Raw genomic sequence first — 19,114 nt, 5'->3', positions numbered from 1 at the left:
ATTGTATTTGGAATGTATTTGTAAAATTATTTTGTAAATAATATTCTTCAAATCTAAGGATCACGGCCATTTATTTTGGAATCCGCTATCTAAGCCATGTCCATGCCTTTGGTAGGTTCCCAGCCCTTTTCATCTTCCCGGTTTGTTGTTCACTAGTTGGCCCTGCTGATATTTACGTACATGTTTTGTTGGAGATCCGTGTAATGCCAGCTACTGTTTTTCCGAGTGTGTAGTGATTTCTTATATAGTGTAATTTGCTCTTACATTCCCCTTTTAACTGTTTGTGCCTTGTTGGGTGTTACCACTGTAGTAGAGGTAACAAGTTTGTGTCAAAGCTATCACCTGAAACTAATGTCAACCTTCTTTAGAAAACTCCCCAGAAAAGCTAAAACATGGATATCTCCAAACCCAATGTTAGGAGAATTTCAGTTAGATCATGTGGCTGTTTCAAAAAAAAGTACAAAAGAAATTATGAATGTGAAAGTAGTAAGGAATGGTGAATTTGATTCTGACCATTATCTCTCTAAAATTAAAGCCAAACTCCTACCTAATAAAGAACAAAGAAAGCCACAGAGGTTAATAAAATATAATGTAGACAGACTTTCTATAACAAAAGAATCAATTAAAAACTACCCAGATGAAATTAAAGTGGCTAAACAAGGCAACTGGCAAGAAATATCCAAAGCAATTAATTATGCAGCACAGAAAACATTTGGGCCAATAGAAAATAAAAGGAAAATATGGTGGAATGAAATATGTGAAGAAGCTTTAGCCAAGAGGGCTAAAACATGGAAAAAATGGAAATACTCAAAGAAAATTGAAGATTTTGATCAGTTTAAACAACAAAGGAAGGAAACAGCAAGGATAATCAGAAGTACTAAACGAGCCTTTCAAAAGGAGAAACTTATAGAAATGGACAAAAACTTTATAAAAAATAACACCCGTGACTTTTATCAGACTTTTAAGAATGAATTAAAGGGGTACCAAACTACAAATGTTAGTTTCAAGGATGAAAACGGCAGAATTGGACTAAGCAATACTGAAAATTGTGAGATATTAGCAAGATATTTTGATCAACTTTTGAACTGTCCTGAACCAAGTCATAAATTAGAATTTCAAGATATTGATGAAAATTTGGAAGAAGACATACCACCAACTATAAAAGAAATTGAAAAAGTAATTAAAACCCTCAAAAACAACAAAGCTAGTGGGGAAGATTCTATTACAGCGGAACTTTTGAAGTGGTCCTTGCCAAATATAGCAAATGAGCTACAATTACTCTTTGAAGAAATCTGGAAAACTGAAAAAATTCCTGAGGAATGGAAAGTAGCCTTGATACATCCACTGCACAAAAAAGGTAATAAACAGGACGTTAATAACTACAGAGGAATATCTTTATTAGCAGTGGCATATAAAATATTTCCCAAGATTTTATTAAACAGAGTAGAAACAACACTAGACAATCATTTAGGTGAATATCAAGGTGGTTTCAGGAAAGGAAGATCATGCTCAGAACAAATATTTAATCTTAAGTCAATAATTTGCCACAGGTTACTTAATTCAAAGGACGTTGTAGTCATGTTTGTAGATTTCAAAAAGGCTTTTGATTCTGTTGACAGAGATACATACATACATACATACATACATACATACATACATACATACATTATCATTATAGACTGTTATGCCTTTCAGCGTTCAGTCTGCAAGCCTCTGTGAATTTACTAAACGTCGCCACAATCCTCGATTTGCAAATAGTGTTGTGGCCTCATTTAGTTCTATACCTCTTATCTTTAAATCGTTAGAAACCGAGTCTAACCATCGTTGTCTTGGTCTACCTCTACTTCTCTTACCCTCCATAGCAGAGTCCATTATTCTCCTAGGTAACCTATCCTCCTCCATTCGCCTCACATGACCCCACACTGAAGCCGGTTTATGTGTACAGCTTCATCCATCGAGTTCATTTCTAAATTAGCCTCTATCTCCTCATTCCGAGTACCCTCCTGCCATTGTTCCCACCTGTTTGTACCAGCAATCATTCTTCCTACTTTCATGCCTGTTACTTCTAACTTATGAATAAGATATCCTGAGTCCACCCAGCTTTCGCTCCCGTAAAGCAAAGTTGGTCTGAAAACAGACCGATGTAAAGATAGTTTCGTCTGGGAGCTCACTTCCTTCTTACAGAATACTGTTGATCGCAGCTGCGAGCTCACTGCATTAGCTTTACGACACCTTGATTCAATCTCACTTACTATATTACCATCCTGGGAGAACACACAACCTAAATACTTGAAATTATCGACCTGTTCTAGCTTTGTATCACCCACCTGACATTCGATTCTGTTGAATTTCTTACCTACTGACATCAATTTAGTCTTCGAGAGGCTAATTTTCATACCATACTCATTGCACCTATTTTCTAGTTCCCAGATATTAGACTGTAGGCTTTCGGCACAATCTGCCATTAGGACCAAATCGTCAGCATAGGCCAGACTGCTTACAGCATTTCCACCTAATTGAATCCCTCCCTGCCATTTTATACCTTTCAGCAGATGATCCATGTAAACTACGAACAGCAAAGGTGAAAGATTACAGCCTTGTCTAACCCCTGTAAGTACCCTGAACCAAGAACTCATTCTACCATCAATTCTCACTGAAGCCCAATTGTCAACATAAATGCCTTCGATTGCTTTTAATAATCTGCCTTTAATTCCATAGTCCCCCAGTATGGCGAACATCTTTTCCCTCGGTACCCTGTCATAAGCTTTCTCTAGATCTACAAAACATAAACACAACTGCCTATTCCTCTCGTAGCATTTTTCAATTACCTGGTGCATACTGAAAATCTGATCCTGACAGCCTCTCTGTGGTCTGAAACCACACTCGTTTTCATCCAGTTTCCTCCCAACGACTGATCGCACCCTCCCTTCCAAGATGCCAGTGAATACTTTGCCAGGTATACTAATCAATGAGATACCTCGATAGTTGTTGCAATCCTTCCTGTTCCCTTGCTTATAGATAGGTGCAATTACTGCTTTTGCCCAATCTGAAGGTACCTTACGAACACTCCATGCTAATTTTACTACTCTATGAAGCCATTTCATCCCTGCCTTCCCACTATACTTCACACCATTTCAGGTCTAATTTCATCTATTCCTGCTGCCTTATGACAATGGAGTTTATTTACCATCCTTTCCATTTCCTCAAGCATAATTTCACCAACATCATTTTCCTCCTCCCCATTTGCTTGGATGTTCACAGCACCACCAGGATAATTTCCTTTTACATTGAGAAGATGTTCAAAATATTCCCTCCACCTCTCCAGTGATTCCCTGGGATCTATTATGAGTTCACCTGAATTACTCAAAACACTGTTCATTTCCTTTTTCCCTCCCTTCCTAAGATTCTTTATTACTGTCCAGAAAGGTTTCCCTGCTGCTTGACCTAGCCTCTCCAGGTTGTTACCAAAATCTTCCCAGGACTTCTTTTTGGATTCAACAACTATTTGTTTCGCTCTGTTTCATCTACGTACAACTCCCTGTCTGCCTCGGCCCTTGTTTGGAGCCATTTTTGATAAGCCTTCTTTTTACGTTTACAAGCTGCTCTCACTTCATCACTCCACCAAGATGTTCGCCTTTTCCCATCTTTACACACAGTTGTTCCTAGGCATTCCCTTGCTGTTTCTACTACAGCATCCCTGTAGGCCACCCATTCACTTTCTATATCCTGAACCTGCTTACTGTCTACTGTTCGAAACTTCTCACTAATCATATCCATGTACTTCCGTCTAATTTGCTCGTCCTGGAGATTTTCTACCCTTATTCGTTTGCAGACAGATTTCACTTTCTCTACCCTAGGCCTAGAGATACTTAGTTCACTACAGATCAGATAGTGGTCTGTATCATCGAAAAATCCGCAGAAAACTCGTACATTCCTAACAGATTTCCTGAATTCGAAGTCTGTCAAGATATAGTCTATTATGGATCTGGTACCCCTAGCCTCCCATGTGTAGTGGTGAATAGCCTTATGCTTGAAGAATGTATTCGTAACAGCTAAACCCATACTAGCACAGAAGTCCAGCATACGCTTCCCATTCCCATTAGCTGGGAGAGATATCACAGCCTTTCAAAATAAAAACTGGTGTACGGCAAGGCGACGGACTATCCCCAATTCTTTTTAATTGTGTCCTAGAGAAAATAGTGAGAATTTGGAACGAAAAACTTATTGAACTCAACATTTCACTGATAAGGTTAGGAAAAGGAAACAAAAGGATCGAAATAAATTGTCTTGCATTTGCAGATGACTTTGCAATACTTTCTGAAAATTGTGACATCTGCTATAACCCAAGTAAATGTCTTGGAAAGAATCGCCAGCAGAACTGGCTTAAGAATTTCTGCAGAAAAAACAAAATTTTTAACAACTATTTGGGATGCACCAAAATTTCTGAAACAGATATTGGCCAAATAGAGAGGGTAAAAAAATTCAAATATCTAGGGGAAATAATCCAAGAAAATGGTTTAGAAAAATCAGCAGTAGAGGAGAGGGTACATAAAATGGAGAGAGCTTATGGTGTCACCAAAGATATCTACAATAAAAGATGCCTATCCAAAAATGCAAAAATAAGGCATTAAAACACAGTAGTGAAGCCAGAATGCCTATATGCAAGCGAATGTCTGGCATTAAACTATAATTTAGATAAACTAGAAATACTAGAAAGGCAAATCATGAGGAAAATATTAGGCCCACAAAACACAGCAGAAGGTTGGAAATTACGAAGTAATGCTGAAATAAATAAAAAAATAGAAAATATATCAGATGTAATGAGGAAAAGGAGACTTATGTTTTTTGGACATTTATATCGAATGCAAGATAGTAGATTAACCAGTAAGATTTTTAGATATTTGTGGGGTAAGAAATCAACGACAAGCTGGGTCAATGAAGTAAGAAAGGATTTAGAAAAAAACAATGTAACAACAGAAGAAATAAATAACAGAGAAGGCTTTCGGGAAAAAGTATTGAAATAGAAGGATTCCAAGGTAGGAAAGTAAAAAAGACTGGTTCAAAATGGTCTGAAGACAGAAAGAAGAAACATAGTGAACAGATGAAAGCGTACTGGAAGAAAAGGAAAGAACAAAGAAGAAGGAATTGAAATTGGCACGTGGTCCTCTGGTGGCCCATTCAAAAGAAGAATGAAAAATCGGACCTTTAAAATTAGATTTTGATTGACTGAATGTGCAGGTCGAAAAGAATGTTCGATTTTTTGGAAATGTCATTAAGATTGAAGTTTGGATTAAAATATTGGTCTAGATTTATAAAGCAATTCTCTGTTATGTTAAGGAGGGGTCCTCTATTCATAATTTTGAGAATTACCATATCATGTTTAATGTCTGTAAATTTATGATTATAATCATTCATGTGTTTACCAACTGCAGAAAATTTATTGTGCTTTAGGGCATCGACATGTTCCAAGTATCGTATTTTAAAGCTTCTTCCTGTTTCTCCAATATAAGAAAAATTGCAGCTGTTGCATTTTACCCTATATACACCGGATTATGAAAAACAATCAGTTCTATTAACAGATGATGAGTTGTGTAAGACTTTAGCGTTATTATTGTTGGTTCAGAAGGAGATTTTAACATCAACATCCTTATAACGGTTTTGCAGGAGACAAGATTTACTGATGAAGAACCATTTGAATCACAAGGCTTCAGGATATACAAGGGACAGCCATGTCAGAGAGTGATGAAGACTATGCCTCATCTGGGTACATGCTTCATAGTGTGACATTTTAGGTCTATTGTAATTGGCAGTGAATTTTATGTGACAGGACTGTACACCATGTGCTCCGCGCAGAGTGTTTGCGGCGGAACCCAAAGGGATGACTTTCTTTTTTTCTTTTGTATAACCTGTTGAGGGGTGAAGAGCAGCCTTATCACCACAAGAGAAGACGGGAAAAATTTTAAATACTGCGAGAAATATTACATTCAAAACCTTTCGTAATATCAAAACTTCAGATTCGACGTCATAATAAACATTCTCCTACAAGTGTGCATAAAAGCTTTGATATTGCAATTTTAGGAAGGCATAAATAATAATATTAGGAAATTAAATTAATTAATTAATAAGAAATTGGGGGACATGTTAATTACAACGTAGAGGAATTCAGGATGTCAATCGAATCACGAGGTATGACGTCACGGCTCAAAATATAGGTGGCAAACTCGAACAAGGATTCTCTTACTTGCTTACTTGATGGCTACATGTGTTGTTCAAAAGCTCACTACGCAGGGAGGTCTTTTATAGACCTGGACAGCTGATACTTGCACCATGAGGAGAACAGTGTCATTTCTTGGTAGTTTAACAGACCATCTACAGTCATAGCAGACGTCAATAGTGTCTATGAAGAAAGTACGTATCATTACATGTCAGTTGTGAAACCACTAATATTTTCGTGAAAGTTTCAGTGCACATCAAGCAGTACCAGTTTGATACCGGCCAAGGCAATGAAGACCTACAGTACGAAATTCATGTGCCCCGGAGACATCGCCCAGATCAAAATGCATCGCTAAAAGGCAGGACCGATGCTGACAGTGTCCTAATGCCATGAATCCGGCCTAGAAGGAGACCAGGGTCATCAAGACATCCAAATTAAGTCGACAATTCATTTATACTTGGTATTATCTGTTCTATGTAGCTGTAATAAGTAGTTAACTTTCTTCTTGAAGGGATTATTGATTGAACAGTAGTTTGAGTAGATTTCTAGTATCTTTACCATGTCCTTTTCTTGTGTTATACGACGCTGAATTTGTATTTTCTCCTACTATACGATTTTTTAGGTACATGATGACGGTATGTCAACATCATCGACCACGCGAGTTTCAATAGTCATGTCATTGGACAAGTATCTGGTTTAAATATCAGCCATTGGCTAACCTTTAAGGAATATTACTTTTCCATTCAATTACTATAGTATTGAGGATTGTGTATGTGTAATATTTTTATTCTTCGGAATTTATTTCTCTTATATTTTACCAAAAGTGTTTGCTACATTCTTCATGAGGGAGCAGGCTCATCTGACATATTAATGCTATGCTAACGAACGGATACCTTTCTTTTGGATCTGACTTCATACTTTTAAGGGAGGGCATTGTCTGATTATTATATTTATGTGTGGTTCCAGTCATTTATGAAAATTTTCCCGTGATATTTCTGACGGATGTTGCGAATTATTTTTTATATTTTACCTCTCACGTTGTGTCATGCGGAGAGATGTTGCATTGGATTATGGTGATTTTATGTGCTATTTATCATCATTTGATGTATCTGTGAGTAGTTGTTTTCGTGAGAGAACCATAGGCGATAGCGTCTTCACAAAATATTATTGAACCACGAGATAAACCACATGTCTTCCTATAAAATAAAATTGAGCGTATGAGATTGTTAGAGCCTTTTGTCATACTGGATGAGCGTCGTCGCCATAATATCAAAATCGTAGCTGTATAATACTACTCAATTCCTCGATATTTGATAAATTTTTGTAATGTCCTGAGTTCGATGTAGATATTGACAATATTATCAGTCACCATTACCCAGACTATTTGTACTGGATTGATTACTTTGTGCAGGCTTTCATTTATGGGAGTCTTCCATCTCTATAAAATGGATGAATAACGTGTGGACATGTGTGTATATTTGTAAAATAGTATCCTTAGTTGTAGTGGTTACGATTCTTTCCTTGGTGGATGATGGTAACGGGAGATTTATTACGTGCATTTTATTTTGTTATTTCCACAGGTTGAGTGATTTTATTTTTATTGTGATTTATTGATGTGTGTGTTACCATCGTTGTTCTAAGTTTCGGCGTTGTGTTAAGGTCATGGCACATGGTTAAAGATTTAATTAAAAATTTGTTTTTGTCTTCTCGCTTACTTTTATCACGTAGTCATGTGTATTCTGAGATCACGCTGAACAGATAATCACTGAAAGGTCAAGTTAAATTTGGAGAATCAATTACCAAGTAAAATTAAGTGTCCATCAAAATTAATTTTTTTTTTTTTTTTTTTTTGTATTTTCATCTTTTGACCAGTCATGTAACTCAAGCATTTAAAATCTTGTTCCAGATTTTCCGGCATGATTTGATATGCGTACGAGCATCATTCTCTAAGCAAATCAAATTTAACATTCGAAATAATATTCGACAATGATTTTTATGAATTTTTTTTTTTTGTCAGAATTAGTAGGAATTTATTAACATGTACCATCCCATTTGCTTTAATTTTTGGATGTACAGCAAGATTAAACATAAAATTTAAAATTTTAGTGATCATCTCACACAATCATAATTCTCAGAAGGACGGAATTATTTTGTAATAAATCATCCACCATTAATTTGTATTTCGATGGTTCATTATTTACTGACATCTGCCCATCTCCTTGATCCACACCATCTTTTTAATGGAACATGTCAATCCCTTACTGATCACCCCTGAGGGTGTCTTGTGTCTCTAATGTGTTAGTCGTGGCTTAAACGGGCAGAATAGTCAACAACAAAATGATCAAATCCATTATCTCCTCCTCAACATTCAATGAGAGAATGTCCACTATAGCCTTCAGAAGTCTCAACAAAGCCTATACGATTTTTAGCTTCTGTTCACCTACCAATGATAGTAATAAGAGCTATATTGAAAGCATTCAATGTTTTTGGGAAGAATTGGAAGAGAGAATCGATAAGATTCCAGAACATCACATGGTCATATTGATGAAGGATTACTTTGAACAAATTAGAATGCTTAAAGCAGGCCGGCTGCGCCTGAATACTGTGTGCATGGAATAATGGAATAGGACCTCGGTTCTATTTTGTTGGTTTTCAGAATTTCGTATTGCGATGTTAGATGTGAAATTCTTGGATTGTCGCAAGACGGACCGAAGCGAAAGCATTTGCCAAGTATGTTTTCATTAATCAAGAACGAAAGTTAGAGGTTCGAAGGCGATCAGATACCACCCTAGTTCTAACCATAAACGATGCCAGCTAGCGATCCGCCGAAGTTCCTCCGATGACTCGGCGGGCAGCTCCCGGGAAACCAAAGCTTTTGGGTTCCGGGGGAAGTATGGTTGCAAAGCTGAAACTTAAAAGGAATTGACGGAAGGGCACCACCAGGAGTGGAGCCTACGGCTTAATTTGACTCAACATGGGAAACCTCACCAGGCCCGGACACTGAAAGGATTGACAGATTGAGAGCTCTTTCTTGATTCGGTGGGTGGTGGTGCATGGCCGTTCTTAGTTGGTGGAGCGATTTGTCTGGTTAATTCCGATAACGAACGAGACTCTAGCCTGCTAAATAGTCGCATCCGGTATCCGTTCGTGCTACTTCCAACGCCCAGATTGGTAAGGAGCGCAGGTTCAAGAACATAGTCGGAGAGTACCTGGAGCACAAAGAGAATCAAATGTAATGGTCAGAGGCTGATCGATCTGTGTAAGAATCAAAAACTTGTTCTAAAATCTACAGCATTCAGACACCTGCTCCGAAAAACCAAGACCTGGAGATGTTCCAATCCCTTGCTAGGAGAGTACCAGTTAGATCATGTTGCCATCAGTAGAAGGAATAGCAAGGAAATACATGAACGTCAAGGTTTTGAGAGGTGCCAATATCAATTCAGACCACTACCTATCTTTGGTCAAAGCAAATTTCATTCCACTCACAAAGTTCATAGGTAACAACTACACCAGGTCCAGAGTCCCAAAATTTAATCCAGCCCAGTTGAAAGACAACAACAACTTTACTAAGGTCCTAAGTAATAATCAGAAAAAAACAGGATTGGTCTAATCTGCAGAAGGCACTGATGGATGCAGCAACAGAAACCATCCTTGCAACCAAAAGGACTGGGCTAGTTGGCTGTGCGGTTACGAGCACATCCAAGAGACAGTGGGTTTGAACCCCACTGTCGGCAGCCCTGAAAATGGTTTTCCTTGATTTCCCATTTTCACACCAGGAAAATGCTGGGGCTGTACCTCAATTAAGGCCACAGCCGACTTCCTTCCCTTTCTTATCCCATTGTCGCCATAAGACCTATCTGTGTCAGTGCGACGTAAAGTAAATAGCATCCAAAAGGAGTAAACACCCATAGTGGACGTCAACATGTGATAAGGCAATAGAGGAGAGAAGGCAGGCATGGGTGAAATGGAACTGCAACAAAAATCATACAACCTTCCTAACATTCAGAAAGAACATGGCCAAAACCATCAGAAATGCTGAGGCAATATAACGACGATGTCATAGATCAGGCCGAGAAAGACTTTCAAAGGAACACCACCAGTAACCTATACAAAATTCTAAAATCTCAGACAAACTCTTACTCAGCCCCAATACTTCACCTTCGAGGACCAGATGAGGAACTGAAAATGAACAATGAAGAAACATGTACCCTTCAAATGTCTGATAATTTCCATGTGTATTTAACCACACAATAGTGGAAAAAAATTGTATTGAATAGGTGGTATTAAAATTACTCCTTGTATAAACTTTATGATTCCCTTCCTCCTAGCAAAGAAGAAATCTAACAGATCATCTCTGAACTGAAATTCAACAGAGCAGCAGGCGAAAACGGCATCATTGCAGAATTATGGAACATGCAGATGAAGAGTCAAATTACAGTATCCACGGGATCATTTCAGCTATCATCCACCTGCTGCACAAGAAAGGAGACAACTAACTACAGATGGGGTCTCTCAGTGACTTACAAAATCTTCTCCAAAGCTTTGCTTAGAAAAGTGAAGGCACAACTGAATGGATGAAAACCATAATGGTATAAGTGACATTTAAAAAAAAAAATGAGTTAAGTGCAGGATGTAACTCCGGGAGGATGTATCCTTTCACCAGCAAAGAGATACAAGTGATAGCGGTAATATTCTGTACTCTAGTGATGGGTGATATAACTACAAACAGCATGCTTTATATGAGTGTTAAAGATGTTTAAATGCCTTTTTCTCTGAATGACCAAAATGCTACTTATACCATCCATGACTCCTGCTCAGGAGAGTACCAAGCTGGAGCAGATTCTGGACCTAAAAACTACCTTTACCTACGAAAACCTCAGTGCCTCACCCTACATAGCAATTTTCATTGACTTCCAGAAGGCCTACGATTCAGTAGACAGGCAGTCCCTCTTTGAGACAATAACTGAACTGGGACTAGATAAGAAGACTTTAAATCTTGTGAAGGCTACTCTAATAAACACCAGGTCTAAAGTCAAATTCAGAGGGGTACTATCAAAAATCTTTGAGATCAAAACAGGTGTTAGACAAGGAGATGGTTTGTCCCCCTTCTTATTTAACTGTCTATTGGAGAAGGTCATTCAGGAATGGACGAATACACTGGCTGACAACTCTGGATTAAAAATCGGTTACAAAAAGGACAAGTTAACAATCGCTTAGCCTTTGCAGATTACCTCACACTCTTAGCTTCGAGTATGGAAGAAGCTACATACCAGTTATCCTCCTTCGAACACATAGCAGCTAAATTAGGGCTAATGATCGCTGTCAACAAAACTGAGTTTCTGACTAACATCAGAGAAGCACCCAACTTCATTTCTTTGGGGGACAAAATAATACTACAGGCCAACTCAACTGTATCGTGGGATTGGATAACCCCCAATGAGGACCTTGCAATGAAGAGTAGATGCTCCAAATTAGAAAGAGCTTATCATCTTTGTAAGAACATATCGTCGTTGCCGGGACGAAACCTCCTATGTGTTAATATTTTTGGAGATATACTGACCCGCAGCACATACATTATGAAGAGCAAGAATGCCTTGACAATTGTCACACAATATTGGCCCTTAGATGACAGAACCTTACCGGCCAAAGTTCTAAGCTAAAATATTTCACATAGGAGGTTTTGTCCCGGCAACGACAATATACAAGTCTAAATCCCTTTTCCTTGAATCTTAAACTTAGACACTACAATACCATAGTAAGACCATCTGTACTGTATGCCTCAGAATGCCTAAACATGACCCGGAAAGGACAACTCAGAAAACTGGAACTGAAAGAGCGAAAGATCCTCAGAAGGATTATGGGTTACATTAAAGAAGGAGATGGGTACAGAATCAGGCTCAATAAGGAACTCTACAGTAAAATAGAGAGCATTACAACAGCTATGAGGAAGAGAAGATTAATGTGCTATGGTCACATAGTCAGGATGGACAGCTGGAGACTCAATTCAAGAATCTTCAACACTATATCTAGAGAGAAAGCAATAAATGCCAAATGGACGAATTTAGCTCGGAAAGACCTACAATACATAAACATTGATCACACGGACATTTACAACCGAGATAAGTTCAGAAAGTGAATCAAGACATCCGACTCTCTCCAGTCACTAACAGCTAAATCACTGTGTCTAAGAGTAGCAGTGAAATGGACTCAAGAAAGAAAAGACATCCATAGCGCTAAAATGAAGGAATACTGGGCTAAGAAGAAGAAAAGAGCTCACCAGAGTTAAGAACCACGTGATCAATTGTAGGCCTAAACGAAGAAGAAGAATATAATGCTAAGTTTCAATGTTTATCAACTGTTATAGGTATCTGAGAGACAACAGAGTAATGGTATTTTGTCTTGAAAAGAGGTTCTTTAAATTACTGACATGAGCCTTCTATATGCCACATAACTCTGGCTGGAGTGGATCCCGCAACAATGAGCAAAGAGAGCGACAGCGAACACTATAAGCACTTGCTCCCCTTTACCTTGCTTGTTTACATTAAAGGGTGAGAGCACAAAACTGGTTTTCTTATAATACTTGTCTCGGCCGCTGGCATTGCTATTTTTAAATTCATTGTTGGATGAACCTTTTTCTCGTGCTGTTAAAAAATCTCATGTGGATGACTTATAAGAGTACTTTTTCCCACACATAGAACACTTTGCGAACTCACTATCTATCATGGAAAAATATGATCGCATAGAGCTCATCTTTGCCCTCTTCAGAACTTCTGTGATGATATAACTACATGGTAACAAGTACAGTCGCAGGCTGGCCTCGTTAACAGAGTTCACCGACGAGCTGCTGTTAGAACTTCTCTGACAATAAAAATACACGTTAACAACTCATTACTCATTAACAGAGGTGGTTACTGGTAGTGAGTATGGAAAACAAAATTGAAGTTAACTCTCGCGAATCAAGCATGTGCATTTCAGATCCCCTTCCATCAACTTCTCATGAGACTCCAAATCGACTGCGGGAAACCTGTTCATCAGCCGCGATTCTTTCCGTAAGCGATGATGATGCAGAAGGCGCAAATGACAGCAGTTCATCATATGTGGCTTCATCTGAAAGTACTTCAGATGATTCATACGTCGAAGACTCGGAGAAAGAAGATCGGCCTCGTCCACGTAAAATACAAAAGAGGGACAACCTCCAGCGTCAAGTTAATGAACAACCATCTGGGGATCAGCTGCGACAACGAACACAACATACAGGGCAAATGTACAACCAGGCCTTCAAATACCAGTGAATCAGGTAGGGCAGAAAATAAATCTTTCATGGTTCTATGTCACTGGACAACATCTTAAACAGTTCCAATGTCCACCAACAGAGAAAATTCAGAATTTATGTAACAGGGATATGTCAATAGATACTCAAAGGTCTAATTAGTAATGACATTATTAACTTGATACTGGTGGAAGCAAACCGCAATGGAAAAAACACAAAACAAAATAAGTGGACATATGTAACTGAGCCCAAGTTGTGGAACTTCTTCGCACTCATTATTTATATGGGGCTAATAAGGTACCCTAAAATATCAGACTACTGGTTAAAGCATATTTTATACCGCAGTCCTTTTGTACCATTAGTAATGACACGTGAACAATTTAAGGATATTTTGAGATTTCTTCATTTTTCAGATAATGCCACACTAGATAAGTCAGACAAGGTCGGTAAAATTAGACCTTTGTTTGACCTTCTTGTGCGTAATTTCAAAACTTTCAAAGTTCCTGGGGAAGCTGTAATAATTGATGAAACAATGGTGCCTTTATGAGGTCATTTGTCTTTTAGACAATACATCCCTGGTAAAGCTTCAAAATATGGTGTTAAATTGTTCAAGTTGTGCGATTCGAAAGGATACACTTACGAGGTAATTGTTTATCAGGGAAAGGTGACCCATGTGCCTTCTACATCTGATGACCGAGTCAGTAATATATGTTGTTGTTAAAAAGTTAATGCAGGATTATATTGGCCAAGGTATGTACTTTGGTAACAGACAACTTCTATAGTAATTTGTCAATTGCCCAGTATTTGATAGAAAATGACACACACTTAGTAGGAACTCGAATAAAAAATATGAAAGGTATTCCCAAAAATGTACTGCTATGTCCATCAATGAAGTAGGGAGAGATAGTTGGCAAAGAAAGTAATTCTGGAATTGTTGTAGCAAACTGGAAAGATAAACATAATATGAGATTCATCTCTACGAGACATAAATTAGAATAGGAAAGGCGAAAATGTAGTGAAACCTGAAGCAATTTTATACTACAACCCAAAGAAGCAAGGTATTGACTTAATCTGACCAACTGGTGGTATCATAAAGTTGCGCTGGAACTTCTGCTTGGAACGGCTATTGTGAACGCGCTCATTTTATATAATGAAGTTATGGGAAAGAAATTGCAAAATGGAAAATTTAGAGAGGAGTTAGTCATTGGAATTTTGGGGAACAGTGTGAGAACAGCAGCTACTCTCTCCACTTCTCCCAAACACCATCATATTTTGAAGGAAACAGAAGAAAAAGATGGCCGAAATAGAAAAGTACGTAAACGTTGCGCCGGTTGTTCTGCAGAACTAGTCAGCATAAATGACAGAACTTATGCTCAGAAGCACTGCAAGAAAGTGTCCACGTACTGTGAGGACTGTCCCAAGAAGCCATCGTTGTGTCTGCTTTGTTTTCATACGCAAAAGTGAAGTGGTACCTCACATTGTTACATTCATTCCCTTTTTTCCCATCAGTGTATTATTTTAACAAAATATTAACTGTTTTAATAATCCATGTGTACGATACAAACTTCTTTATATTATTATTATTATTATTATTATAAGTTTATGTTAAATATTCAACTCCAATACAACCGATAATTATTATTTTCTGAACAGTGTTAACCTTAATGCCTCTATTCTTATATTTGTAGATATTTTCTTCATAGAAAATGATTTAAGTAACGGAACAAGCATATTGAATAATTTCTTAATTATCCTAGCCCCTATGTACTCCCTGCATGTCCCACTGTATACGAAGTTAGTTTGCCTTATGTAGAGACGAACCGGAAATGACAAAAACATAATCTGTGAACGACGCGCGATAGGGCTCCAAATATAATGTGTCACAAGGCCGCCGGCAGGTCTAATAGTTGCCAACGTGTTAATAGACGTGGTTACTGATAGTGAGTACGGCCGCAGGCTGGCCTTATTAACAGAGTTCACCGACTAGCTGCTGTTCAAACTTCGCTGACAATAAAAATACATGTTAACTACTCAATACTAGTTAATCGAGGTGGTTACTGGCAGTGAGTATGGTCGCACACTGCCTTGTTAACAGAGTTCACCGACTAGCTGCTGTTCAAACTTCCCCGACAATAAAAATACACGTTAACTACTCAATACTGGTTAATAGAGGTGGTTACTGGCAGTGAGTATGGTCGCACACTGCCTTGTTAACAGAGTTCACCGACTAGCTGCTGTTCGAACTTCCCTGACAATAAAAATACACGTTAACAACTCAATACTGGTTAATAGAGGTGGTTACTGGTAGCGAGTACAGTCGCAGGCTGGCCTTGTTAACAGAGTTCACCGACTAGCTGCTGTTCGAACTTCCCTGACAATAAAAATACACGTTAACTACTCAATACTGGTTAATAGAGGTGGTTACTGGCAGTGAGTATGGTCGCACACTGCCTTGTTAACAGAGTTCACCGACTAGCTGCTGTTCAAACTTCCCCGACAATAAAAATACACGTTAACTACTCAATACTGGTTAATAGAGGTGGTTACTGGCAGTGAGTATGGTCGCACACTGCCTTGTTAACAGAGTTCACCGACTAGCTGCTGTTCAAACTTCCCCGACAATAAAAATACACGTTAACTACTCAATACTGGTTAATAGAGGTGGTTACTGGCAGTGAGTATGGTCGCACACTGCCTTGTTAACAGAGTTCACCGACTAGCTGCTGTTCGAACTTCCCCGACAATAAAAATACATATTAACAACTCAATACTCGTTAATAGAGGTGGTTACTGGTAGTGAGTACGGTCGCAGGCTGGCCTTGTTAACAGAGTTCACCGACTAGCTGCTGTTAGAACTTCCCTGACAATAAGAATACACGTTAACAACTCAATACTGGTTAACAGAGGTGGTTACTGGCAGTGAGTACGGTCGCACGCTGCCCTTGTTAACAGAGTTCACCGACTAGCCGGTGTTCGAACTTCCCTGATGATAAAAATACATATTAACAACTCAATACTCGTTAACAGAGGTGGTTACTGGTAGCGAGTACGGTCGCACGCTGCCCTTGTTAACAGAGTTCACCGACTAGCCGGTGTTCGAACTTCCCTGATGATAAAAATACACGTTAACAACTCAAAACTAGTTAATAGACGTGGTTACTGGTAGCGAGTACGGTCGCAGGCTGGCCTTGTTAACAGAGTTCACCGACTAGCTGCTGTTAGAACTTCCCTGACAATAAGAATACACGTTAACAACTCACAGTTATCGGTAGCAAGTACGGTCGTAAGTTGCTGATGTTATGAGAGTTCACCCGAGTATTGCCGAGCTGCTGTTATTTTAGTATATGGATATCTCCTGTTATTGTTACTTACTGTTACAAGCGCATACTGGTTAAAAATACTCGTTACATTATTTACCAGCCACCAATACTGGACAGTATCCGGGGTCATTTTATTATTATTACTAAAGAATGTAATCGGAATTTGATCTCCTCACGACAAATAACTTGTAGTGGGATTTGTTAATTTTGAGAAGGTTTTCAACTCAGGGGTTGCCTGGCTGAGGTGGTAAAGGCTTGCTTGCTTCACTCCTAAGGGCATGGATTCGATTCCCTGTCAGGAAGTAAATAAATTTAAGAAATGATATTTCAACTCTCAGAGATGCAAATGGCCCCGAGGTTCACTCAGCCTACACCGAAAATGAGTACGAGGTTAATTCCTGGAGGCAAATGCAGACGGATGTAAAGCTAACCACTCTACACCACAAAGTACCGAGGTTGCGGATAGTGGAAGCCTTTACGTCCCATCCCTCCGAGGGCTTTCATGGCCTGCATAGAGATGGTTTACCTTTTTGTTTCGTACAACTCAATCGACTGATTCACACGTCTAGACGTAATGAAGGATATGGCCGAGGACAACAAGACCTGTTCCATTTTCAAACAAACTCTCACCAACACCTTTTCACAAGTGAAATTCATGGATAAATATTTAGATAATTTTGATTAAGACTTGCATTCATCCACCCACCTCCTCATAATGTCATCTATGTATAGAGACACAGACAAGCTAATAATGGTATTGGACCATCAACTGAGATCATCTAGCGCTAACGACAGATGAAACATTACAAGAATAAGCTTTCCTATGATGACTGACCACCGTGATACGATTGCATTTTTCAATACCAAATATGGAACAATGAAATATTAAATTTAACTATCTTGGAGAGATGATTTTGTTTAATGCACTGGGAAAAGTCAGGCTCATGTCCTATCAGCAATAGTTTAAGCACCACACGATTCGATGTTCAATGGCTGATACACTGCACCAGAATGGTTATATCGTATAAGACGACGTTTATGGCATCGGTGGGACAAGAAGAATTAACATAAACACCTTTAAATGGTATTTGTCCATCCGATTCCAGATGTAAGTAAACACGGGAAAGAAAATTATATAAATCCATACTACCTGGAGAAATACAACTTAACAGACATGGAAATCATTGGAGCGAGTGGGGGACATCCCCAAGAAATTGGTCAGCAGCATGAGAAGTATCCACGTAACAAACAAACAAGGGGGGATACACACTTTAGAGGGGCCCATATCCTTGTTAAGAGATCACTTCTATGCTCCTTGTCAATGTACACAATTCCATGTTCAGTGCTGCCTGAAGATCAGTACAACAATCATAATTTTATTAAAAAATTAAATACCTTAGTTGTTTTGCAATATTTTCTTACTATCACAATGTGTTTGTAATTATTACTAATAATAATGTTATTGGCTTTATGTCTCACTAACTACTCTTTTACGGTCTTCGGAGACGCCGAGGCGACAGAATTTAGTCCTCCCAGAGTTATTTTACATGCCAGTAAATCTACCGACACAACGCTCACGTATTTGAGCACCTTCAAATACCACAAAACTGAGCCCGGATCGAACCTGCCAAGTTGGGATCAGAAGACCAGTGCTTCAACCGTCTGAGCCACTCAGCCCAGCATTTGTAATTATTACCATTAATTCTATTTTATTTGAATAGAAATTATTATTCACTGTAACATGAAACTTGCACACTTACAAGTTATGCTTAATGATGGTTTATGGTAAGGTAGAATATACATCTGATAAAAAGTATTCCACCCCACAGAACAATACATACCTTAGACTTGCGAGGTTGTAGACAAGAGTTCATGGCTTCATCGATACCGATGAGGACTCGGCTAAGCTCTAACACCTTGGGGTCTGGCTCCTGCGAGTCCACTGTGCTGCTCGTTAACGCGTGTGTTCGAGGTAGCAGGTAATGGAAGCACTGAACACGCACCTGTAAACACAATGTGCAATGATCTGATATGTATGAGAGAGACAGCCTTAATCATGTACCATTTTTCTCCGAATCCAGGACTGCGGTTTTTTCACAGAATTTCATGTGGAAAATCAAGGGTAGTCTTGCATTAGTGATGTATAACCCCGCTGCTTCCCTTCTTTACATCACTAGTCGCAGCAGTCCATTGTACAGTCACTGGTTCTCGGAACAGAATGACATTCTACTAGCCTCTACAAAAATGTTTCTATAATCTGCAGAATGGCATCAAAACATTAGGCCTACTCTCAAGCTAATTGCAAGATCG

General features: G+C 38.7%; 1 protein-coding gene across 2 annotated transcripts in view; it reads right to left on the bottom strand.

Annotated features, from left to right (window-relative positions):
* Sec8 (Secretory 8) overlaps nt 1-19,114 on the bottom strand; it is a 206,885-nt gene that overhangs the window by 32,138 nt on the left and 155,633 nt on the right. For both annotated transcript variants that reach the window (XM_067156380.2, XM_067156381.2), the window contains one exon: nt 18,646-18,807. In XM_067156380.2, coding sequence (XP_067012481.2) covers nt 18,646-18,807 — 162 coding nt within the window. The remainder of the gene's footprint in view (nt 1-18,645; nt 18,808-19,114) is intronic.

The sequence above is a fragment of the Anabrus simplex genome, chromosome 12, assembly GCF_040414725.1.
Source record: "Anabrus simplex isolate iqAnaSimp1 chromosome 12, ASM4041472v1, whole genome shotgun sequence".
Lineage (NCBI taxonomy): Eukaryota > Metazoa > Arthropoda > Insecta > Orthoptera > Tettigoniidae > Anabrus > Anabrus simplex.
This window is presented reverse-complemented; position numbering and strand designations above follow the sequence as displayed.